Below are 26,274 nucleotides of genomic sequence, written 5' to 3'. Positions count from 1 at the left end.
AGGGAGACGAGAGCCGTGGTTCCTCAGGAAGGGGCGGCGGGAGTGATTCCGGAAGGAAGGAAGGCCTTTCTTAAGAGGTGGTTAAGTTGGGGCCTCCGTAAAGTGATTAGGGAGCAGAGAGAGGCTTTAACGTCCTTCCGGAAGCATTAGCGGTTGGGAAAGTGGCCAGGGCGGGAACCAACTGGAAGGTCATTTTCGATTTCCGCCACAATCCTAGGCATGTTCGTTTTTTTTTTTAATGGCATTTATTAGGCGCTTACTATGTGCAAAGCACTGTTCTAAGCGCTGGTGAGGTGATCAGGTTGTCCCACAGGGGGCTCGCAGTCTTATTCCCCCTTTTACAGATGAGGTAACTGAGGCCCAGAGAAGTGAAGTGACTTGCCCAAAGTCACACAGCAGACGATTGGCGGAGCCGGGATTTGAACCCATGACCTCTGACTCCGAAGCCCGGGATCTTTCCACTGAGCCACGCTGCTTCTCCTAATTCGTTGGGATTTTGTCCGCCGCAACCGCTACTGGCACTGGCCTTATTCTCTTACCCACTACCCGTTTGCCTGCTGGTAACTTGTTTGTATCCCTGACGAGATTCCAAGTTGATTGAGGAGCAGCGTGGCTCAGTGGAAAGAGCCCGGGCTCTGGAGTCAGAGGTCATGGGTTCAAATCCCGGCTCCACCAATCGTCAGCTGGGTGACTTGGGGTAAGTCACTTCACTTCTCTGGGCCTCAGTTTCCTCTCTGTAAAATGAGGATTAAGACTGTGAGCCGCACGTGGGGCAACCTGATCACCTTGTATCCTCCCCAGTGCTTAGAACAGTGCTTTGCACATAGTAAGTGCTTAATAAATGCCGTCACTATTATTATTATTATTGAGTGCAAGGACTGTTTCCCTTACTACTGTTGTGTGTGTGTATACTCCCCAGCACCTAGTATAGTGCTCTGCACATGGGTGCTCAATAAATACCACTGGTGATAATGGTGATATTTCTTACTTGCGGGAGTCTTGGCTCAGTCCTCCACTAACTAAACTATTCCCAGGATAAAGGTGACTGTGGTCTTTATTCATTCATTCATTCAGTCGTACTTTTTGAGTGCTTACTGTGTGCAGAGCACTGTACTAAGCGCTTGGGAAGTACAAATTGGCAACATATAGAGATGGTCCCTACCCGACAGCGGGTTCACAGTCTAGAAGGGGGAGACAGACAACAAAACAAAATGTGTTAACAAAATAAAATAAATAGAATAAATATGTACAAGTAAAATAAATAGAGTAATAAATGTGTACAAACACATATACATATATACAGGTGCTGTGGGGAGGGGAAGGAGGTAAGGGGATGGGGAGGAGGGGGATAGAGGTGCCAAGTACTGTACTAAGCACTGGGATAGATACAAATAACTAGATCAGAACCAGTCTCTGTTCCATGTAGGGCTCACAACCTAGGGAAGACAGGTGTTGAATCCCCTTTTTAAGGATGAAGAAACTGAGGCAGAGAGAAGTGAAGTGGATCTTCATGGGCAGTGTTGTTTTGAAATGATTTTCCTGAAGAAAATTTGATTTTTTTGGGTGTTTTTGTGGTGGGGGAGGGAGGTAGGTAGACTGCTATTTTACTGGAATCTACATTGTGGGTTTGAGCAGTTTGGGTAGATAGCTTAAAGGAATTCACTAGATCTCCCCCTGTGCCATTGTTGTGGATTTAATAGAGAGGGACTTTCTAGGATGCATGCAATGAAGGAGATGATTTGGAAATTCCCTTGTTCATTCACAGTTTTCCTGAAATCCCAGTCCTATCTTAAGAAGCCCCTATGAGCTCTCCTTTCACGGTCCTTATTCATTCAGTCGTGTTTTCATTTCCTCGAATTTACTGTGTATCTCAATCAATCAATCAATCAGTCGTATTTATTGAGCGTTTCCTGTGTGCAGAGCACTGTACTAAGCACTTGGGAAATACAAGTTGGCAACACATAGAGACGGTCCCTACCCAACAGTGGACTCACTGATGTAGACTGTGAACTGTCTAATGGTGAAGCATCATGGTGTAGTGAGTAGACCAATCAATCAATCAATCGTATTTATTGAGTGCTTACTGTGTGCAGAGCACTGTGCTAAGCGCTTGGGAAGTACAAGCTGGCAACATATAGAGACGGTCCCTACCCAACAGTGGGCTCACAGTCTAAAAGACCACAGGCCTGGCAGTCGGAGGACCTGGGTTCTAATTCTGCTTCCGCCATTTCTCTGCTGTGGGGCCTTAGGCAAGTCACTTAACCACTATGTACCTCAGTTACCTCATCTGTGAAATGGGGATTAAGACCTGAAGCCCCATGTGGGACATGGACTGTGTCCAACGGGATAATCTTTTATCTCCTCCAGAGCTCAGTGGTGTCTGAGAAGTAACAGGTGCTTCGCAAAGAATTTTTTTTAAAAAATGGTGTGCTAGTCGCCCTGACTTTGCGATTGTATGCTGAGGAAATGGTGTCTAATGGGAACCGGGGGAAAGGGAAGTTCAATAGGCTCTAGACTAATGATTGTACCTGAATTTGATTCTGGCCTGTGAGCCTCCCTTAATAATAATAATTGCTGTGATACTAATAAGTATCTAATAATACTAATGTGTTGCCAACTTGTACTTCCCAAGCGCTTAATACAGTGCTTAGCAATCAATCAATCAATCGTATTTATTGAGCGCTTACTGTGTGCAGAGCACTGTACTATGCGCTTGGGAAGTCCAAGTTGGCAACATATAGAGACAGTCCCTACCCAACAGTGGGCTCACAGTCTAGAAGGGGGAGACAGAGAACAAAACCAAACATACTAACAAAATAAAATAAATAGAACAGATATGTAAAAGTAAAATAAACAGTAAGTGCTCAATAAATACGATTGAATGAATTGAGCCCACTGTTGGGTAGGGACTGTCTCTATATGTTGCCAATTTGTACTTCCCAAGCGCTTAGTACAGTGCTCTGCACATAGTAAGCGCTCAATAAATATGATTGATGATGATGATGATAAGTATCACTTATTACTTACAAATAAGTAAGCACCTAATAAGGTGCTTATGATGTGGCAAATACTGTTCTAAGCGCTGGGGTGGATCCAAGTTACTCCGGCTGGACACAGCCCTTGTCCCACAGGGGGCTACCGCTCTTCACCCCCATTTTACAGAGGAGGTAACTGAGGCCCAGAGAAGTGAAGCGATTTGCCCGAAGTCACACAGCAGGCAGGTAGCAGAGCTGGATTAGAACCCAGGTCCTTCTAATTGGTTTAGCTGGGACACAAGCCCTCCCACCTAATCACAGTGCCCAGTTTCTCATGTCCTCGTCTCTTTACAGTGTCGGTGTTTTTATTGTTTCATCCTTCCTTAAGTGTCTTAAGTTTCCCCTCCCTTATTCTCAATTTGGGTGCCTTGGAGGGCATATCCAATTTCCCCCAAATGGGTGTGTTTCCCCAGCGCTCAGTGCAGTGCCCTGTGCTCAATAAGTGCCTAATAAATACTACTACTCCAGGGCATCCAGAGATGGAAGGGTCGGCCTTGCTAGAGAAGCAGCGTGGCTCCGTGGAAAGAGCCCGGGCTTGGGAGTCCGAGGTCATGGGTTCTAATCCTGACTCCGCCAATTGTCAGCTGTGTGACTTTGGGCAAGTCACTTCTCTGTGCCTCAGTTACCTCATCTGTAAAATGGGGATGAAGACTGTGAGCCCCACGTGGGACAACTTGATCACCTTGTATCCCTCCCCCCAGCGCTTAGAACTGTGCTTCACCCGTAGTAAGCGCTTAAGAAATACCATAATTATTCTAATTATTATTAGAAGACCGAGGGGTTCTTGCACTGTCTGTTACAAGACCTGAGCAAGACCTTAGAGAAGCAGCGTGGCTCCGTGGAAAGAACACGGGAGTCAGAGGTCATGAGTTCGAATCCCGACTCTGCCAATTGCCAGCTGTGTGACTTTGGGCTAGTCACTTCACTTCTCTGTGCCTCAGTTACCTCATCTGTAAAATAAGGATGGAAACTGTGAGCCCCCCGTGGGACAACCTGATCACCTTGTAACCTTCCCAGCGCTTAGAATAGTGCTTTGCACATAGTAAGCGCTTAATAAATGCCATTATTATTATTATTATTATTGATTGTTTGATCATTATTATTATTATTATTATTAACTCTGTTGCATTGTACTCTACCAAGCGCTTAATATAGTGCTCTGTGCACAGTAAGTTCTCAATAAATAAATACCATTGATTGATCATTATTATTATTATTAACTCTGTTGCATTGCACTCTACCAAGCGCACAGTAAATACCATTGATTGATTGATTGGTTTCAGTTGGTCAGGGCACTTGGAACCAGTAGGACCAATCCCTTCGGCCAACGGTTGAGGTTAAAGGGCATCACGAAGCGGAGAGCGTTCCTCGGGCAGACTCCCAACACGTTCTCGTTCGGTGATTTTCGTGGCCCGCTGGGATCCAGATGGCCCAGGTTTTTGTCTCCAGCCCGGCCTGGCCGATTCAGACGGCGAGTTGCGTGTCGGCTGGAGGCGGCCCGCTCGTCGCCCAGGACGGAAGACCGGGGAGAAGTGGAGGCGGGTGGCATCTCCGCGCAGTGTGAGGAATGCCAGTGGCCCTGGGGCCCGTGAAAGCACAATCCGGCTTTGTCCGGCGGTCCGAGAGCCAGAAATCCCGCTGTCTTTATCGCCCAGCTCGCCAGGATCCTGCCCTCTCTGTGGCTCAGGTCCTGACGGACTGATGTTCTTCAATCAGTCAATCAATCATCAATCAATCGTATTTATTGAGCACAGGCCTGGGAGTCGGAAGGACCTGGGTTCTAATCTCGGCTCTGCCACTTCTCTGCTGTGTGACCTTGGACAAGTCACTTCGTTTCTCTGTGCCTCAGTTCCCTCATCTGTAAAATGGGGATCAAGATCGGGAGCCCCAGGTGGGACAGGGTCTGCGTCCAATCTCGGATCTACCCCAGTGCTTAGAACAATGCCTGGCACAAGGATATTGGATGTTAGATATCTATTGTATAGTACAGTGCTCTGCACACAGTAGGTGCTCAATAAATTCCATTGATTGACAGACCAAGTTGATATTTGACAGTTTGTGGCACCTTCCCCATTAGATTGTAAGTTCTGTTAGGGCAGTTGGCATTGTCAATATTCATAATAATCATAATAATGATGGTTTTTGTTAAGTGCTTACTATGTGCCAAGCACTGTTCTAAACATTTAACAAATACCACAGTTATTATTATTACTCTCCAAGCACTTAGTACAGTGCTAATTGGCGAAGCCGGGATTCGAACCCGTGAACTCTGACTCCAAAGCCCGGGCTCTTTCCACTGAGCCACGTAGGTGCAGAGCACTGTACTAAACACTTGGGAGAGTGCAGTACAACAGTAAGCAAGCACATTCTCTGCCCACAATGAGCTTACAGTCTAGAGGCCTGATCAATCAATCAATCGTATTTATTGAGCGCTTACTGTGTGCAGAGCACTGTACTAAGCGCTTGGGAAGTCCAAGTTGGCAACATATAGAGACAGTCCCCACCCAACAGTGGGCTCTCAGTCTAAAAGGGGGAGACGGAGAACGAAACCAAACATACTAACAAAATAAAATAAATAGAATAGATATGTACAAGTAAAATAAATAAATAGAGTAATAAATATGTAAATATGTAAATATGTGCTTTGCACATAGTAAGCGCTTAATAAATGCCATCATTATTATTATTATTATTATGTGCCAAGCACTGTTCTAAGCACTGGGGAGGATACAAGGTGATCAGGTTGTCCCACGTGGGGCTCACAGTCTTCATCCCCATTTTCCAGATGAGGGAACGGAGGCTCAGAGAAGTGAAGCGACTTGCCCAAAGTCACACAGCTGGCAGTTGGCGGAGCCTGGATTTGAACCCATGACCCCTGCCTCCCAAGCCCGGGCTCTTTCCATTGAGCCACGCTGCTTCTCTTGACCGCTGTGTGCCTTTGGGCAAGTCACTTAGCTTCTCGGTGCCTCAGTTCCCTCATCTGTAAAATGGGGATGAAGACTGTGAGCCCCACGTGGGACAACCTGATCACTTTGTGTCTACCCCAGCGCTTAGAACAGTGCTTGGCACATAGTAAGCGCTTGAGAAATACCATAATAATCATATTATAATAATCATAATAATCACAGCCTTCTAGACTGTGAGCCCACTGTTGGGTAGGGACCGTCTCTATACGTTGCCAACTTGTACTTCCCAAGCGATTAGTACAGCGCTCTGCACACAGTAAGCGCTCAATAAATACGATTGAATGAGTGAATATTAATATAATAATAATAACAATAAATATCCATTCTCCCTCTCCTTTAGCCTGCGCCAGGGATTGGTTCAGTTCTGGTTTTCTCGTAACTACGTCAGGGCTTAGCACCGTACTTGGCATTGGGGAAAGAACTTAAATACTATTATTATTATCAACATTGTTAGAAGAATTGTAATATTTGAACCGCCTAATCTGCTCAGGATTCGCGCGGGTGAGTTTTCAGCCCTCCGTCACGAGCCCGAATCCCGCCAGCTAGACTTCGAGTCGGTCCCAAACCACTTTCCTCTTGATGGACGGTAACAACAAAGTCCTTGGCATTTTGCATTTGGGTAAGTCCGTGGTCCAAGCGGAAACATCAGGGCTGACGTCAATCGCCGCGAATCGAATCCTGCCCAGGGCCTTTGGGAGAAAGCGAGGATGTCTTATGGCCTCTTCTGCGGGTGAAATATGACTGGTGGGACCCATTCATTTGCATATTAAATGTGCTAGACATTTTTGTGGGGGGTTTTTCAGGTTACCTAGGAAACCGATGCCCCCCGGGGTAATGGGAAAACTGGGATTGTGTGACAGCTTCTGCAAGGCCGGAGAATTGTTCTTTTGTTTCTGAGAGGCCGGGAACACTTGGGGGTCTGTCCCAAAATGCCTCCATTGAGGCTCAGCGAGAGGCGAGGGGAAACAAGGAAAGCCTCCTGGTTCCTTTTTTTTTTTAAAAAAAGAAATGGTATTTGTTAAGCGCTTTCTATGTGTCAGGCCCTGTTCTAAGCCTGGGATGGATACAAATCGATTGGGTCCGACACAATCCCTGTCCCACATGTGGTACTTATCGAGCGCCTGCTGTGGACATAGCAATCAATCATATTTATTGAGCGCTTACTGTGTGCAGAGCACTGTACTAAGCGCTTGGGTGCCTGGGAGAGTAAAATACAACAGATTTGGTAGACGTGTTCCTTGCCCACAAGGAGCTGACAGTGTTGAGGATTGCTAGAGCTCACTGGGTGAAACTCCTAGCCTAGTCTACCCCACAAATGGAGCTCATTATAAGTTCAGGATGTCATCATCATCATAATAATAATGATGGTATTTGTTAAGCGCTTACTATGTTCACTGTTCTAAGCACTGGGGGGATACAAGGTGATCAGATTGTCCCCCGTGGGGCTCACAGTCTTAATCCCCACTTTACAGATGAGGGAACTGAGGCCCAGAAAAGTTAAGTGACTTCTCCAAAGTCACACAGCTGACAATTGGCAGAGCCGGGATTTGAACCTGACCTGACTCCAAAACCCGTACTCTTTCCACTGAGCCATGCTGCTTCTCTATCATCAGTGATATTTAATAATAATAATAATGGCATTTATTAAGTGCTTACTATGTGCAAAGCACTGTTCTAAGCGCTGGAGAGCTTACAAGGTGATCAGGTTGTCCCACAGGGGGGCTCACAGTCTTAATCCCCATATTACAGATGAGGGAACTGAGGCCCAGAGAAATGAAGTGACTTACCCAAAGTCACACAGCTGACAATTGGCGGAGCTGGGATTTGAACCCATGACCTCTGACTCCAAACCCCGCGCTCTTTCCACTGACCCACGCTGCTTCTCTACATTAATAAATTTATTAATATAAATATATATATGAATATTTATTAAATGCTCGCTGTGTGCAAAGCCCCGTATTAAGCTCTTGGGAGAGTCCAATATAACAGATTTGCTAGACATGTTCCCTGCCCCCATGGAGCTGAAAGTCTAGAGGATTGTTAGATTTCACTGGGTGAAACTGCGAGCCTATTCTACTCCAGACAAGTGGAATTCATTATGGTGACAGAAGTTTGGTATTTATTGAACACCCACCATGTGTCAGGCGCTGTACTAAGTGTTTGGGAGAATACAACGGAGTTGGTAGACATCATCCTCAAACATTTACATTGCCTTCTGAATTTGTGAACAGCGTTTTTCGGTTCATTTTGCAATCCTCTGGCTGGAATAATAAATAGTGATTATGGTATTTGTTAAGCGCTTACAATGTGCCGGGCACTGTACTAAGCGCCGGGGTGGATACAAGCAAATCCGGTTGGACACAGTTCCTGCCCCACGTGGGGTTCCTAGTCTCAATCTCCATTTTGCAGATGAGGGAACTGAGGCCCCAAGAATAATAATAATAATAATGATGGCATTTATTAAGCGCTTATTATGTGCAAAGCACTGTACTAATTGCCCAAGGTCACCCAGCAGACGAGTGTCGGAGCCGGAATTAGAACCCATGACCTTCTGACTCCCGGGCCCGGCCTCTAGCCATTCATGGAACCTAACTTTGAGCCAGCAGATCGGGTTTGGTGTCTGTTTATTGTTTTATTGTACTCTCCCAAGCGCTTAGTTCAGTGTTCAGCACACAGTAAACACTTGATAAATTTGATTGACTGACTTACTGGCTTCCAACCTTGGGAAGTGGGAATTTTAGAGTCTCTGCACCGTCGCCCTTGAATCCAGGAGGATCCATTCTTATGGATGTGTTCCACGTTTCCAATTCACTTAGAACTAGTGTCCCTTATCCCACTGTTCATTAAGCCGAGGATAAAAAAGAAATACATTTCATCAGCAACAGAAAGTACAGAATAACGCAATTACGGCGTCCTAATGCCGGCTGTACAATAGATGAAAAGATAATCACATTTTGGCCTTTGTTGCGCAGGGCCTTGTTGTGGTGTAATTTCATTGTGACTGGGTAATTAATACCCTTCAGAGGGATCAGATAGGGATTAAAGAGGAACGAGGGAAGAGAAGAATAAGATGGAGAGGGTGGAGAAGGAGTTGGAGAAGAGAGGAATTTTTCAGGGGGTGGGGGATGTTTCAATAATAATAATTTCATTCATTCATTCATTGTCGTATTTATTGAGTGCTTACTGTGTGCAGAGCACCGTACTAAGCCCTTGGGAAGTACAAGTTGGCAACATACAGAGACGGTCCCTACCCAACAGCGGCCTCACAGTCTAGAGGGGGGAGACAGACAACAAAACAAAACATATTAACAAAATAAAATAAATAATAATAATGATGGCATTTATTAAGCGCTTACTATGTGCAAAGCACTGTTCTAAGAGAGTTTCTTTCCTGGAGAGAGGAATGGGAGCACCGCTGACCGGCTTTCTTTACCGGGTCCCCGTGAACACGGCTGCTGCTGCCAAACCGTGGAACTTGGCCTCGGGAAGCTGTGGAGGATGAAAGTCGGGTGCTTATAATAAAATACTTAATATTCTAGGAGTCCATTGTAGAATGGAAAATGTAATAAAAAGGCGTAGCATAAAAATTCTGGACACGAAGGCATGCGGTGCCCTGGATTAGGCCCTGGACGGGGGCAGATGGCGATGATTGTGGTGTCCGTTAAGCGCTTACTATGTGCAGAGCACTGCGCTATGCACTGAAGAGAGACAATACAACAGAATTAGCAGACACGTTCCCTGCCCATAACAAGCTTGCACTATCTGTCAGACACTGTACTAAGCGCTGGGGTAGATACAAGATAATTAGGTTGGACACAGTGCTTGTCCAACATGGGACTCTCAGTCATCATCCCGATTTTACAGTTCTCTCATCCGCAAAATAGGGGATCAATCAATCAATCAATCGTATTTATTGAGCGCTTACTGTGTGCAGAGCACTGTACTAAGCGCTTGGGAAGTACAAGTTGGCAACATATAGAGACAGTCCCTACCCAACAGTGGGCTCACAGTCTAGAAGGGGGAGACAGAGAACAAAACCAAACATATTAACAAAATAAAATAAATAGAATAGATAAGTACAAGTAAAATAAATAGAGTAATAAATATGTACAAACATATATACAGGTACTGTGGGGAAGGGACCCTATTCTCCCTCCTACTTAGATGGGACCCTATTACCTTGTATCTACCTCAGCGCTTAGAACAGTGCTTGGCATAGAGTAAGCGCTTAACAAATGCAAGTTATTATAACAGATGAAGTAACCGAGGCATGGCAGAAGAGAAGTCACACAGCAGCTGCAATTGGATGTTTGTACAGATTTATTACTCTATTTATTTTACTTGTACATATTTACTATTCTATTTATTTTGTTAATGATGCACATCTAACTTTAATTCTATTTGTTCTGACGACTTGACGCTTGTTCACGTGTTTTGTTGTCTGTCTCCCCCTTCTAGACTGTGAGCCCGTTGTTGGGTGGGGACCGTCTCTAGATGTTGCCGACTTGGACTTCCCAAGCGCTTAGTCCAGTGCTCTGCACACAGTAAGCGCTCAATAAATACGATTGAATGAATGAACCCAGGTCTTCTGACTCCCAAGCCTGTGCTGTGTACCCTCTAGGCCATGCTACGTTTTGTTCATTCATTCATTCATTCAATCAATCCTATTTATTGAGCGTTTACTGTGTGCAGAGCACCGTACTAAGAGCTTAGGAGAGTACAATTTAACAATAAACAGGCATTCCCTGTCCACAACAAATTTACAGACTGGAGAGCGGGGAGACAGACATTAATATAAATAAATAAGTTACAGATATAATAATAATAGTGATAGCATTTATTAAGCACTTACTATGTGCAAAGCACTGTTCTAAGCGATGGGGAGGTTACATCCCCATGAGGGGCTCACAGTCTTAATCCCCATTTTACAGATGAGGGAACTGAGGCCCAGAGAAGTGAAGTGACTTGCCCAAAGTCACCCAGCTGATAATTGGCGGAGCCGGGATTTGAACCCATGACCTCTGACTCCAAAGCCCGGGCTCTTTCCACTGAGCCACACTGCTTCTGCTTGTCAGATATGGGCATAAGCGATGTGAGGCTGGGAGGGAGGAATATTAAGGGAGCAAGTCAGGGGGAAAACAGAAGGGAGTGAGAGATGAGGAAAAGTGGGGCTTACACAGTAAGCGCTCAATAAATATGATTGATTGATACAAACAAATCAGGTTGGTCACAGTCCCTGTCCCACATGGGGCTCACAGTCTTAATCCCCATTTTCAAAGAGGGAACTGACGGCAGAGAAGTCAAGTGACTTGCCCGAGGTCACACAGCAGACAAGTGGCAGAGCCGGGATTAGAACCCACGACTTTCTGAGTCCCAGGTCCTTGCTCTATCCACTCCGCCATGCTGCTTCCAGGGGAAGAGGGGCTTATTTGCTGTGCGGAAACTTTGCATCAAAACGACTTACCAGGAGAAGAAAGTGTAGTTTATAACTCGGTAAACGGGTGACAAAAAAGGAGAAGAAGAGACGCCAGCACGTACTGCTCAGACGGGATGGAGGCTTGGAACGGTTGGGAATTTTTTTGTGATCAGTGGTTAACAGAAAGAGTTAATGCACTATTCTTTTGAGTTTTTAAGCTTCAACTCTCTCCACCTTGCCCTCTATCTCTTTCAGATAGAGCCATCCAACTCCCCTTAATAATGGCATTTATTAAGCGCTTACTATGTGCAAAGCACTGTTCTAAGCGCTGGGGAGGTCACGAGGTGATCAGGTTGTCCCACGGGGGGCTCACAGTCCTAATCCCCATTTTTCAGATGAGGTAACTGAGGCCCAGAGAAGTGAAGTGACTTGCCCAGAGTCACACAGCTGACAATTGGCGGAGCCAGGATTTGAACCCATGACCTCTGACTCCAAAGCCCAGGCTCTTTCCACTGAGCCCCTCCTTCCTCTCCCCCTCCCCATCCCCCCCACCCTACCTCCTTCCCCTCCCCACAGCACCTGTATATATGCTTGTACAGATTTATTACTCTATATATTTTACTTGTACATATTTACTATTCTATTTCTTTTATTTTGTTAATTTGTTTTGTTTTGTTGTCTGTCTCCCCCTTCTAGCCTGTGAGCCCGTGGTAGGGACCGTCTCTATATGCTGCCAACTTGTACTTCCCAAGCACTTAATACAGTGCTCTGCACACAGTAAGCGCTCAATAAATACGGTTGAATGAATGAATGAGTGACCCATAAACAAATGCCGTTCACATTTTTTTTACTGCAGCTAGCAAATGAAAAAGCAATCAAGAAATTCCCAAGCCTAAATATTCCTTTTTTTTCTCCCTACCAGATCTGTCTTTTTATTTTGGAAGTCGCTGAAACTACTAGTGCTTTGGGAGGGTCCCTTGAGAGGGATTATAATTATAGCTTTAATTCTACTTGTTCTGACGATTTTGACACCTGTCTACATGTTTTGTTTTGTTATCGGCCTCCCCCTTCTAGACTGTAAGCCTGTTGTTGGGTAGAGAGCGTCTTTATATGTTGCCAACTTGTACTTCCCAAGCGCTTAGTACAGTGCTCTACACACGGTAAGTGCTCAATAAATATGATTGAATGAAAGAGGGAAAATAAGATTCAACGACAGCAGGAAGGATTTAGTGTAGATTTCCTGGAGATTTTTTTTTTTCCGCTCTTTACCATGTCACTTCTCTGTGCCTCAGTTATCCCGCCCATAAAATGGGGATTAAGAGGGTGAACCCTATGTGGGACAGGGACTGTGTCTAACCTGATTACCTTCTCTCTACTCAGTGCTTAGTACAGTGGCTGGCACATAGTAAGCGCTTAACAAGTACCAAAAATTACCTCAGGAGGGTGTGAGTGCTCATTAACTGTGTGACTTTGGGCAAGTCACTTCACTTCTCTCATCTGTAAAATGGGGATTAAAACTGTGAGCCCCCCCCGTGGGACAACCTGATCACCTTGTAACTTCCCCAGCGCTTAGAACAGTGCTTTGCACATAGTAAGCGCTTAACAAATACCATTATTATTATTATTATTATTATTATTAAATGCTCTAGATTAGCAGTATTGATTGAGCATCTACGGGAGGCAGAGCCTTTATTGTTATAAAAGTTTGCGTCTAATGGGCACAACATTAACTTCAGTATGTGATGTCATTCCCTGTGATTTTAATGAACACTCAGGACTCTCATTAAAAGGCAACAGTTAAAACACTCCACGTTTTTAGCCCTGGACCTGAATTGTTTGCCTCTTGCAGATTTATATGATGGCAGAAATCCTGTCCTCTTTTTTTCTGTGAAAAGCTTGAGATTTCCATTAACTTTCCTCTAATGCCTTCACACAGCAGTTTGGACGATGCTGGGCTATTAGAGAGGCGATGGACTGTTGATATTGGCTACTGACTAGTTTATTGATTTATTCTAAAATGTCCACTCTGAAGTCTGCTTTTTACCTGTATTATTTGGGGGTGCATTTATCCCTTTAACATATTCTCCCTGACTGCTTTGGGTGCTTAGCATTGAAGAGAAGGATTGAAGAGATATATAAATATATACCTGTATATATGTTTGTACGTATTTATTACTCTATTTTATTTGTACAGAGTCTAATAATTTTATTTGGTTAATATGTTTTGTTTTGTTCTCTGTCTCCCCCTTCTAGACTGTGAGCCCCCTGTGGGGTAGGGATTAATCAAATTCCTGCCAGCCCGTTTTTCTTTCACATTGTTACATCTTTCATTTTATAGGAACACGATGTATGCTGTCAGCGATTTGATTCCCAGTGGATCTCCTCGCTGTTAACCAGCTTAAATGAAATATTTTGCTGAAATGGTAAAGTTTTTCGAGAGAGAGAGAGAAAGCTGTTTTAATATCTTCCCTCTAGTCTCCCTCTTCTTGTGATTGGCGTTCCCAAATGAATTGGATAGGATTAGGAAATCCTTGGTTTCTGAGCACTGTATGATCTCATCTACCCTGGCGCTTGGTACAGCGCTTGGCCTCCAAGTGCTCAACAAATACCACTACTATTGCTTTTCTGTTAGCAATCTTTCCATGGCATTTATTGAATGATAATAATACTGTTACTACTGATAATAATTAATAATTATTAATATAATAATAATAACACATAATGCTGTGTACGGAGCACTGTATTAAGCACTTGGGAGAGTTCAATACATCAGAGGTGGGAGAGGCAATCCCTATAATAAGGAACTGATGGTCTACCGGGGGAGATGGACATTAAAATGTCTCATTGACATTTATCGTATTTATTGAGCGCTTACTGTGTGCAGAGCACTGTACTAAGCGCTTGGGAAGTACAAATCGGCAGCATATAGAGACGGTCCTTACCCAACAACAGGCTTCTTGTCTAGAGCTTGTGAAAAGTAGAATAATAATATTCATTTATTCATTCAGTCGTGTTTATTGAGTGCTTACTGTGTGCAAACACTGTACTTAGCGCTTGGGAAGTACAAATCATGATGGACCTCTGACTCCAAAGCCCGGGCTCTTTCCACTGAGCCATGCTGCTTCTCCTAGTAAGCGCTTAATAAATGCCATTATTGCTATCCTTTTCTGAACACAACGCCGAGTCTGTAAAGTTTTTCTTCCTCAGACTGAATGCAAAAATACCATTAAACCCATTCTCTTCATTTGATTCTGATCAGAATCATCTGACTAGAGAAGCAGTGTGGCTCAGTGGAAAGAGCCCGGGCTTTGGAGTCAGAGGTCGTGGGTTCAAATCCTGGCTCCGCCGCTTGTCAGCTGTGTGACTTTGGGCAAGTCACTTAGCTTCTCTGGGCCTCAGTTACCTCATCTGTAAAAATGGGGATTAAGACTGTGAGCCCCAAGTGGGACAACCTGATCACCTTGTAACCTCCCCAGCGCTTAGAACAGTGCTTTGCACATAGTAATCGCTTAATAAATGCCATCATTATTATTATTAGTATGTGCAAAGCACTGTTCTGAAAAGGTATGTCAGAGATAAGTTTTATTATTACTCGTGCTTCATCTGGCATTAGTAGGGAGGCGTTGATTAATAATTAATAATGACATTTAGTAAGCGCTTACTATGTGCAAAACACTGTTCTCAGCGCTGGGGAGGTTACAAGGTGATCAGGTTGTCCCACGGGGGGCTCACACTCTTACTCCCCATTTTACAGATGAGGGAACTGAGGCTCAGAGAAGTGAAGGGACTTGCCCAAAGTCCCACGGCTGACAAGTAGCGGAGCCGGGATTTGAACCCACGACCTCTGACTCCAAAGCCCGGGCTCTTTCCACTGGGCCACGCTGCTTCTCTAAGCGGCGTTGAGCGGCAGAGATTCCCCCCGCTAGTCAAGGCCAGCTCAATTTCAAGCAATACGGAGATTCTTTATATTCCATTAGTAAAGCATTCATAATGATCAGAACAATACACTAGGAGAAATACTTTAGGATAGAAAGTAGTGAGTCCCTGGGGGAGTTTTCTGATCATTCATTCAATCATATTTATTGAGCGCTTACTGTGTGCAGAGCACTGTACTAAGCGCTTGGGAAGTACAAGTTTGCAACATATACAGATGGTCCCTACCCAACAGCTGGCTCACAGTCTAGAAGGGGGAGAAAGACAACAAAACAAAAACATGTGGACAGGTGTCAAGTCACCAGAATAAATAGAAGTAAAGCTAGATGCACATCATTAACAAAATAAATAGAATAGTAAATATGTACAGGTAAAATAAATAGAGTAATAAATCTGTACAAACATATATACAGGTGCTGTGGGGAGGGGAATGCTGATTAGTCCTGTTTGATAAGGTGATAAAGTAGGGCCAGGGGCTTGATTGGCTCAAGGGCGTGGTTTTATCATGTTGTATTTTGCTGGGCTGAGAGTGACCTTGGCTACTCAATTTGAGTCAAACTGAGTCATCAGGCCCACCCAAACTAGCGAAGCAGGCCTAGGCAGAGGGAAAGATCAGAGAAAAAGGTGGACAAAGACCTTGACCATTGTGATTCCACAAGGCAATCAATCTGATTTACTTAGCATTTATTTAGCATTCATCAGAGAAGCAGCGTGGCTCAGTGGAAAGAGCGAAAAAGGTGGACCAAGACCTTGACCATTGTGATTCCACCGGGCAATCAATCTGATTTACTTAGCATTTATTTAGCATTCATCAGAGAAGCAGCGTGGCTCAGTGGAAAGAGCGAAAAAGGTGGACCAAGACCTTGACCATTGTGATTCCACCGGGCAATCAATCTGATTTACTTAGCATTTATTTAGCATTTATCAGAGAAGCAGCGTGGCTCAGTGGAAAGAGCGAAAAAGGTGGACAAAGACCTTGACCATTGTGATTCCACGAGGCAATCAATCTGATTTACTTAGCATTTATTTAGCATTTATCAGAGAAGCAGCGTGGCTCAGTGGAAAGAGGGAAAAAGGTGGACCAAGACCTTGACCATTGTGATTCCACAAGGCAATCAATCCGATTAACTTAGCATTTATTTAGCATTTATCAGAGAAGCACCGTGGCTCAGTGGAAAGAGCGAACAAGGTGGACCAAGACCTTGACCATTGTGATTCCACCAGGCAATCAGTCTGATTTACTTAGCATTTATTTAGCATTTATCAGAGAAGCAGTGTGGCTTAGTGGAAAGAGCGGAAAAAGGTGGACCAAGACCTTGACCATTGTGATTCCACAGGGCAATCAATCTGATTTACTTAGCATTTATTTAGCATTCATCAGAGAAGCAACGTGGCTCAGTGGAAAGAGCCCGGGCTCTGCAGTCAGAGGTCATGGGTTCAATTTCTGACTCCACCAATTGCCAGCTGTGTGACTCTGGGCAAGTCACTTCACTTCTCTGGGCCTCAGTTTCCTCATCTGTAAAATGGGGATGAAGACTGTGAGCCCCCCGTGGGACAACCTGATCACCTTGTAAACCCCCCCCCCCCCCCCCCCCCCCCGGTGCTTAGAACAGTGCTTTAATAAATGCCATTATTATTATTATTATTTGCTGTGTGCAGAGCACCGTACTGAACTTTTGGGGAGGGTACAACACAACAGAGTTGGTAGACACATTCCCTGCTCATAGTGCTCTTGGAGTCTAGAAGGGAAGACTGTGGGGACATACTAATCGAAATAAATAAATTATGGATCTATACGTAAATGCTGGGGGGAGGAGAGAGCGGTGAATAAAGTGTACAAATCCAAGCGCAAGGGCGACGCAGAAGGGATGAGACAGGAGGAAATGAGAGTTTCGTCAGGGAAGGCCTCTTGGAGGAGATGGGTTTTGGAGTCTTTGAAGGTGGGGAGAGTGACCAGGCCAGAGGCAGGAGGTGAGATAGATGAGATCGAGGTACAGCGAGTGGGTTGGCGTTAGAGGTGTGAAGTGTGTGGGCTGGATTGTAATCAGAAATCAGAGAGGTGAGGTTGGAGGAGGCGAGGTGATAGAGGGCTTTTGAGTCAGTGGTAACGGCTTTCCGTTTGGTGTGGAGGTGGATTGACAACCACTGAGGCGTGCGGAAACATGGACTTTGTAGAAAACTTTGTAGAAAAATGACCCGAGCAGCCGAATGAAGTATGGACTGGAGTGGGGAGAGACGGGGGGCAGGGAGGTGAGAACGAGTCCGATGCGATAATCAAGGCAGGATAGGATGAGTGCGTGGATTAGCGTGGTAACAGTTTAAGAGGGAGAGGAAAGGGTGGATTTCAGCGACGTTGTGACAGGATTTGGTGACACATTGAACATGTGAGTTATTTAAGTTTGTACAGAACTAAAATGTTGGGGCAATGATCAAGGCCTGGTTTTTCTTCAGAAGCAAGAAACAAAGCCACCCTCCTCAGGTCTGGAAGGGATAAAGTCTAACCACTCTTCGTTCTGGTGGTTCCGACTTAGTCATCAAGAGGCTCCTTAAAACAGGAAAGGAAAGTTCCAGAGGACAAAGGGAGCCAAGCCGGGAAGGAGAAGCTCTCTGCTTTGGAGACCCGGCAGATTACCGTGACGCTCTGAGTGGTTTTGGACGTAGTCCTGTTTGTAAATTCGTTTCCCAGGAGTCTATGCCCTGAACTGTTGTATACGAGACGTATTTGTCCAAACTCATTTTCTCCTGGAGAGAATCCGAGAGCAAGTTGATACTTAGTGGCTTGTGGGGGGCTCTATAGAAACCAAATTCTTTCCTTCTCCGTGTTTAGCGGCGATGTTTTGGGTTGCGACGAAGTCCGTTCCGTTTTCCGTGGGCAGGCTCGGACGATGCTGGAGCCTGGGACGTCTACGCTTTCAGAATAAGTCACAGAATGGTGACCTGGAGTGACAGATGCGTTTTCTGAAACCCCCTTCCTTTTCCTGGAAAGTCCTCCCTCTTCGGTGTGGCCCGTCCCACCTTTGAAACACCTCCTCCGGGAGGCCTTCCTGGATTAGTCCATCTTATTCGTGTCGTGCCGTCATCCACCCGATGGGACGTCTCCTGGTTCTTTCTTCCTTATGTTTTTATGATTGATATCGCTTCTCAGACCCTTAATTCTTCTATGTTCATGCCTGGGGTAAATTCCTCGAGTTAGGGATTATGCCTGTTGTGTGACCTCGGGCAAGTCACTTAACTTCTTTGGGCCTCGGTTCCTTCATCTGTAAAATGGGGGTTCTCCCTCCCCCTTTGACTGTGAGCCCCAGTTGGGCCAGGCGTGGTGTCCGATCTGATTGCCTTGGGTCTTCCCCTGTACTTTCCACAGTGCTTGGCGCAATATAAGCTTCCAGACTGTAAGCCCGTTGTGGGCAGGGATTGCCTCTCTTTATTGCCGAGCTGTACTTTCCAAGCGCTTAGTACAGTGCTCTGCACACAGTAAGCACTCAATAAATACGATTGAATGAATGAATAATAAGCGCTTAAACGCCTTATCGGTCATTTTACCCCTTCCATAAACTTGCCGATCGAGGCTGGGCTGACTCTGAGATCGTTCCCCAGAGATCAGCTCGTCCTCTAGACTGTAAACTCGATGTGGGCAGGTGTCGGGTCTGCCAACTCCGCTGTATTGTCCTCTCCAAGCGCTTAGTACAGTGCTTAGTACAGTATTCTGATGACTTGACACCTGTCCACATGTTTTGTTGTCTGTCTCCCCCTTCTAGACTGTGAGCCGTTGTTGGGTAGGGACCGTCTCTAGATGTTGCCAAGCACTTAGTACAGTGCTCTGCACACAGTAAGCGCTCAATAAATACGATTGAATGAATCAAGTGCTTAGTAAATACCATTGATGATGATGATGATGGTATTTGTTAAGCGCTTACTGTGTGCCAAGCACTGTTCTGAGCGCTGGGTTAGATACAAGGTAATCAGGTTGTCTCACGTGGGACTTACTGTCTCAATCCCCATTTTACAGGTGAGGGAACTGAGGCCCAGAGAAGTGAAGTGACTTTCCCAAGGTCACACAGCAGACAAGCGGCGGAGCCGGGATTAGAACCCATGACCTTTGACTCCCAAGCACAGGTTCTTGCCACTAGGCCATGCTGGGAGGAGGCGGTTTTCTGTGTGTGTTTGGTTTTTTTTTTAAGCAGTCCTTGTTAAGCGCTAATCAATCAATCAATCAATCAATCGTATTTATTGAGCGCTTACTGTGTGCAGAGCACTGTACTAAGCGCTTAGCACTGTACTAAGCTTACTTACTAAGCTTATCTTGCGTGAGAGAGTGTATTCCGCAATGCAGGATTATCCCCTGTCCCTCCTGGGGCTTCCCGTCTTAACTAGAGGTTTTGGGGGACAGAGCTGATTTGGGAAGGTCCTACCATTTGGGAGGTGTGGGTATGGGAAGTCTGGGAATTGGGAATCCCTCTGGGGTTCATCTTCCCAGGGTGAAAGTACCCAGTTGCGAGAGAGATTTTCATTCATTCGTTCGTTCAATCATATTTATTGAGCGCTTACTGTGTGCAGAGCACTGTACTAAGCGCTTGGGAAGTACAAGTCGGCAACATATAGAGACGATCCCGACCCAACAACGGCTTACTCCCCGAGGTTTGCCACTCTACTGTTCCCAAGGAGGTTTTTCTGGGTACTGTGATATTTTATCTACAATAATCATCTTTTACCGTGTTTCTTAAGCAAACACATTACACAAATTCCACACCAGTGGATATTTATATAGCCCCCGATGAACCGAAAACAAACGTTGCTGCAGTGAATTGATTTTTTTTTTCTGGCTCCAAATTAAGACAACGCCTTTGTTAGAGTTTGGCTGCCCGAGTCTTACTGGTTTTGTTTGAACCATTTCCTCTCCTTTTTTTGTTTCGTTTTGTGGAAGAACGATGAAAATTTTAATTACCTCAAGTCCGAGAATATCGTCTGTTCTCCGAATTGGGGGGGTGGTACTCATGGCTTCGTGAAAAGTCCTTGTTGTAACGAGGCTGGTAGTAGTAGAAAGAACAGATACATAGGAGCCGGAAGACCAGAATTCTCCTTTTAGTTCTGCCTTCGGTTAACTGTGTGACCTTGGACAAGTCACTCGACTTCTGTGGGGCTTCAGTTCTCCCCTCACTGAAATAGGCCTGTTTTTTTACTTCCCACTCCCTCCCATCCGTCCAGGGAAGAAGGGGAGTCATCATCATCATCATCAATCGTATTTATTGAGCGCTTACTATGTGCAGAGCACTGTACTAAGCGCTTGGGAAGTACAAATTGGCAACATATAGAGACAGTCCCTACCCAACAGTGGGCTCACAGTCTAAAAGGGGGAGACAGAGAACAAAACCAAACATACTAACAAAATAAAATAGAACAGCTATGTAGAAATAAATAAAATAAATAAATAAATAGAGTAAAAATAGAGTCATGGGTTCAAATCCCTGCTCCGCCAGTTGTCAGCTGTGTGACTTTGGGCAAGTCACTTCACTTCTCTGGGCCTCAGTTCCCTCATCTGTAAAATGGGGATGACGACTGTGAGCCCCACCGTGGGACAACCTGATCACCCAGCACTTAGAACAGTGGTTTGCACGTAATAAGCGCTTAACAAAACACATCATTATTTATTTGGCTTGGTGGAAAGAGCGCAGGATTGGAAATGTCAGGGGATCTGCATTCTAGTCCTGGCTCTACTCTGTGACCATGGGCAGGTCACGTGCCCTCTCTGGGCCTCAGTTTCCTCTTTGGTAAAATGGGGATAAAATGCCTACTCTTCTACAGTGCCTGACGCGTAATAAGTGCTGAACAAATACCGTAATTATTGTTATTTTTCTGAGTCCCTGGGACTGGGGCTGATCTTATTTTCTTGTATCTACCTCAGTGCTTAGCCCAGTGTTCGGCACACAAGATGAATGAGCGGTAGTGATGAAAGTGTAGATGTAGGGTGCAGCTGAAGGAGTTTCTACCTGCTCCGTCAATTCTGTTGTACTCTCCCAAGCGCTCAGTACAGTTCTCTGCCCAACAAAAGCACTCAGTAAATACGACTGAAAGGAAAACTTGCCCTGTTTTATGGTATTTATTAAATGCTTACCCTGCCAGGAATTACCCTTCCTTCCTTTCCTTCCTTCCTTCCCGAGTAGGAGAGCCAGGATTAGAACCCAGGTCTCCCAATTCTGTTCTTGTTCTAAGCGCTGGAGTGGGTACAAGCTGATGAGGTTGGGCACAGCCTCTCTCCCACATGGGGTTCACGGTCTTAATCATCATCATCAATCGTATTTATTGAGCGCTTACTATGTGCAGAGCACTGTACTAAGTGCTTAATCCTCATTTTACAGATGAGGGAACCGAGGTCCGGAGAAGTGAAGTGACTTGCCCGAGGCCACACAGCAGACGAGCGGCAGAGCCGGAATTAGAACCCAGGTCCTTCTGACGCCCAGGCCTGGGCTCTAATAATAATAATGATGGCATTTATTAAGCGCTTATTATGTGCAAAGCACTGTTCTAAGCGCTGGAGAGGTTACAAGGTGATCAGGTTGTCCCACTGGGGGCTCACTGTCTTAATCCCCATTTTACAGATGAGGGAACTGAGGCCCAGAGAAGTGAAGTGACATGCCCAAAGTCACACAGCTAAGTGGCGGAGCTGGGATTCGAACCCATGACCTCTGACTCCAAAGCCTGGCCTCTTTCCACTGAGCCACGCTGCTCTAGCCGCTTAAGCCATGCTGCTTACAAATATACACAGAGAAGCATCGTGGCTCAGTGGAAAGAGCAGGGACTTGGGAGTCAGAGGTCCTGGGTTCTAATCCCGGCTCCGCCACTTGTCTGCCTTGCGACTTTGGGCGAGTCACTTCACTTCTCTGGGCCTCAGTTCCCTCATCTGTAAAATGGGGATTAAGACTGTGAGCCCTCACCTGGGACAACCTGATGACCTTGTATCTCCCCCAGCGCTTAGAACAGTGCTTTGCACATAGTAAGCGCTTAACACTTCACTTCTCTGGGCCTCAGTTACCTCATTCGGAAAATGGGGATTAAGACCGTGAGTCCCACGTGGGACCACCTGATTACCTTGTATCTACCCCAGCGCTTACAACAGTGTTTGGCACATAGTAAGTGCTTAAAAAATATCATAGTTTTAAAAATTATTTTTACTCTACCCTCTATGAGTATGTGACTGTGTTTTTTGTGAAGAATTCTGCGGGAATCTAAGATGACAGATTTAACCATATTTCCCTCCCCTCCCCATTGATGATGAGCATGGACGTTGTGACCCTTTTTTTTCCTAATACACACCATATCACATTTATCAACCGTGTGTGTGTGTTTGTGTTTGTGTGGTGTGCGTGTGAAGAATTTTACTAGTTAAGGTGGAAACATTAACAACGTTTCTTTTTCCAGCTGACGGTTAGCTTGCACACTGTGGAGTTTCTTTTCTGGTACACCCCACACCACATTTATCTGACCTCTGTGTGTTTGGGTGTGTTGTTTGTCTGTTTGTGTTTGTATGTGTGTCACCTGTAAATATGTTTGTACGTATTTATTACTCTATTTTATTTGTACATATTCATTCTATTTATTTTATTTTGTTCATATGTTTTGTTTGTTCTCTGTCTCCCCCTTCTAGACTGTGAGCCCACTGTCGGGTAGGGACCGTCTCTAGATGTTGCCAACTTGGACTTCCCAAGCGCTTAGTACAGTGCTCTGCACACAGTAAGCGCTCAATCAATACGATTGAATGAATGAATGAATGAACAAATACCATCATTATCATTATAATTATTAAGTGCTTTGTGTAGGGGAAGGGGTAGAGCAGAGGGAGGGAGCAGGAGCGATGGGGAGGAGGAACAAAGGAAGATTGAATGAAATGGGGCCACCTGTACCCCAAAGGGACTCAGTATCAGGGTCTCCTCTTCCCCAATTCCTGATAATTCCCCGCCGACTCTGGCCCAGGACCCTGGCCGCTCTCCCAGGTCTTTCCACACAGCTCATTTGGGAGCATTCGTCCAGGAAAAGGGAGAGAGGATCACCACCGGGGAGAGATGTTGGGCTGTGTCCCCGTGACTATACTGTTCTTACGCTGATTTCTTTGTGTCTTTCAGTTTTTGGGCATTGCGTTTCTGGGAATTGGACTGTGGGCGTGGAATGAAAAAGTAAGTCAAAAAGCATTAGATGTGCACTTTGGGGTGAGGGTCTGGAATGCCCTTCCTTTCCTTCCTCTCTGTCCTTTCCTTCCTCTCTGTCCTTTCCTTCCTCTCTGTCCTTTCCTTCCTCTCCTTCCTTTCCTTCCTTCCTCTCCTTCCTTCCTTTCCTTCCTCTCCTTCCTCTCTGTCCTTTCCTTCCTCTCCTTCCTTTCCTTCCTCTCCTTCCTTTCCTTCCTCTCTGTCCTTTCCTTCCTCTCCTTCCTTTCCTTCCTTCCTCTCCTTCCTTCCTTTCCTCTCCTTCCTTCCTTTCCTTTCTCTCCTTCCTCTCTGTCCTTTCCTTCCTCTCCTTCCTTTCCTTCCTTTCCTTCCTTTCCTTCCTCTCCTTCCTCTCCATCCTTTCCTTCCTCTCCTTCCTTTCCTTCCTCTCCTTCCTCTCTGTCCTTTCCTTCCTCTCCTTCCTTTCCTTCCTTTCCTTCCTTTCCTTCCTCTCCTTCCTTTCCTTCCTCTCCTTCCTCTCTGTCCTTTCCTTCCTCTCCTTCCTTTCCTTCCTTTCCTTCCTCTCCTTCCTTTCCTTCCTTTCCTTCCTCTCCTTCCTCTCTGTCCTTTCCTTCCTCTCCTTCCGTTCCTTCCTTTCCTTCCTTTCCTTCCTCTCCTTCCTCTCTGTCCTTTCCTTCCTCTCCTTCCTTTCCTTCCTCTCCTTCCTCTCTGTCCTTTCCTTCCTCTCCTTCCTTTCCTTCCTTCCTTTCCTTCCTTCCTTCCCGAGTAGGAGAGCCAGGATTGGAACCCAGGTCTCCCGATTCTGTCCCGTGCTCTTAACACTAGGCCCCGTGGCTGCTTTGGGCTCCTGCTGTCTGTCAGTCAGGTGTATTTATTGATTGAGGCTGTGAGCCCCCCATGAGACAGGGACTGTGTCCAGCCCCATTTGCCTGTATCCACCCCAGCGCTTAGTACAGTGCCTGGCACATAGTAAGCGCTTAACAGATACCCCCATTATTAGAAGCCAACAGAATTAGCAGACACGTTCCCTGCCCATAACGAGCTTGCATTCTCCAGCTGGTCTGAGAAGAATAAGACAAATTCATTCAGTCGTATTTATTGAGTGTGTGCAGAGAAGCAGCGTGGCTCAGTGGAAAGAGCCCGGGCTTTGGAGTCGGAGGTCGTGGGTTCAAATCCTGACTCTGCCACTTGTCAGCTGTATGACTTTGGGCAAGTCATTTCACTTCCCTGGGCCTCAGTTCCCTCATCTGGAAAATGGGGATGAAGACTGTGAGCCCCCCGTGGGACAACCTGATCACCTTGTAACCTCCCCAGCGCTTAGAACAGTGTTTTGCACATAGTAAGCGCTTAATAAATGCCATTATTATTATTATTATTATTATTATTATTACTAAGCGCTTGAATGCCCATTTCTAGCGTAGAGAAGGCAGCGAGGAAGGTGGGTGTGGAATGGATGTGGCTCATTCATTCAATTGTATTTATTGAGCGCTTACTGTGTGCAGAGCACTGCACTAAGCGCTTGGGAAGTACAAGTCGGCAACATATAGAGACGGTCCCTACCCAACAGCGGGCTCACAGTGGAAAGAGCCTGGGCTTGGGAGTCAGAGGACATGGGTTCTAATCCTGGCTCTGCCACTAGCCTGCTGTGTGACCTTGGGTAAGCCACTTAACTTCTCTGTGCCTCGGTGACCTCATCTGTCAAATGGGGATGAAGCCTGTGAACCCCTCGCGGGACAACCTGATTACCTTGTATCTACCCCAGCGCTTAGAACAGTGCTTTGCACATAGTAAGCGCTTAATAAGTACCATCATTCCAGCGCTTAGAACGGTGCTTTGCACATAGCAAGTGCGTAATAAATACCATTAAAATAGCCCCTTCCTTCCTCTCCCCCTCGTCCCCCTCTCCATCTCCCCATCTTACCTCCTTCCCTTCCCCACAGCACCTGTATATATGTATACATGTTTGTACATATTTAGTACTCTATTTATTTTACTTGTACCTATCTATTCTCTTTATTTTATTTTGTTAGTATGTTTGGTTTTGTTCTCTGTCTCCCCCTTCTAGACTGTGAGCCCGCTGTTGGGTAGGGACTGTCTCTAGATGTTGCCAGCTTGGACTTCCCAAGCGCTTAGCACAGCGCTCTGCACACAGTAAGCGCTCAATAAATACGACTGATTGATTGATTGATTAAAATAAAAAATGGATGCCACCCCGATGCCCTGGATGTGGTGTGTTCAGTCATTCATCTGATCTTATTTATTGAGTGCTGACTGTGTGCAGAGCGCTTGGGAAAGTCCAATGCCGCACCAAAGAATGACAGTCCCTGCCCACAGTGGGCTCACAGTCTAGAGTTATACTAATAATAATAATGGCATTTATAGAGTTGCGGGGCGAGGGATGTGAATCTGGTGGGGGCCAGGGGTGGGTATCCGGTGCTCCCCGGTGACGGGGGGCCGGACGGGTTTTGCCTCCCAGGGTGTGCTGTCCAACATCTCGTCCATCACCGACCTGGGCGGCTTCGACCCCGTCTGGCTGTTCCTGGTTGTCGGAGGGGTGATGTTCATCTTGGGATTTGCCGGCTGCATCGGCGCCCTGCGGGAGAACACCTTCCTGCTCAAGTTTGTAAGGATTGCGGGGCCGGGGGCCGCGGCGGGGAGGGGGTGGACCCATCGTGGAGATAATAATAATAATAATAATGGCATTTATTAAGCGCTTACTATGTGCAAAGCGCTGTTCTAGGCGCTGGGGAGGATACAAGGTGATCAGGTTG

General features: G+C 45.8%; 1 protein-coding gene across 2 annotated transcripts in view; it reads left to right on the top strand.

Moving 5' to 3' along the window:
- Positions 1-26,274, top strand: part of TSPAN5 (tetraspanin 5) — a 101,515-nt gene that overhangs the window by 60,499 nt on the left and 14,742 nt on the right. For both annotated transcript variants that reach the window (XM_038769227.1, XM_038769226.1), the window contains exons 2-3: positions 23,465-23,515; positions 25,980-26,126. In XM_038769227.1, coding sequence (XP_038625155.1) covers positions 23,465-23,515; positions 25,980-26,126 — 198 coding nt within the window. The remainder of the gene's footprint in view (positions 1-23,464; positions 23,516-25,979; positions 26,127-26,274) is intronic.

The sequence above is a fragment of the Tachyglossus aculeatus genome, chromosome X5 (genome assembly GCF_015852505.1).
Source record: "Tachyglossus aculeatus isolate mTacAcu1 chromosome X5, mTacAcu1.pri, whole genome shotgun sequence".
Lineage (NCBI taxonomy): Eukaryota > Metazoa > Chordata > Mammalia > Monotremata > Tachyglossidae > Tachyglossus > Tachyglossus aculeatus.
Note: the sequence above shows the minus strand (reverse complement) of the source record. Positions and strands in the feature narration are given on the sequence as shown.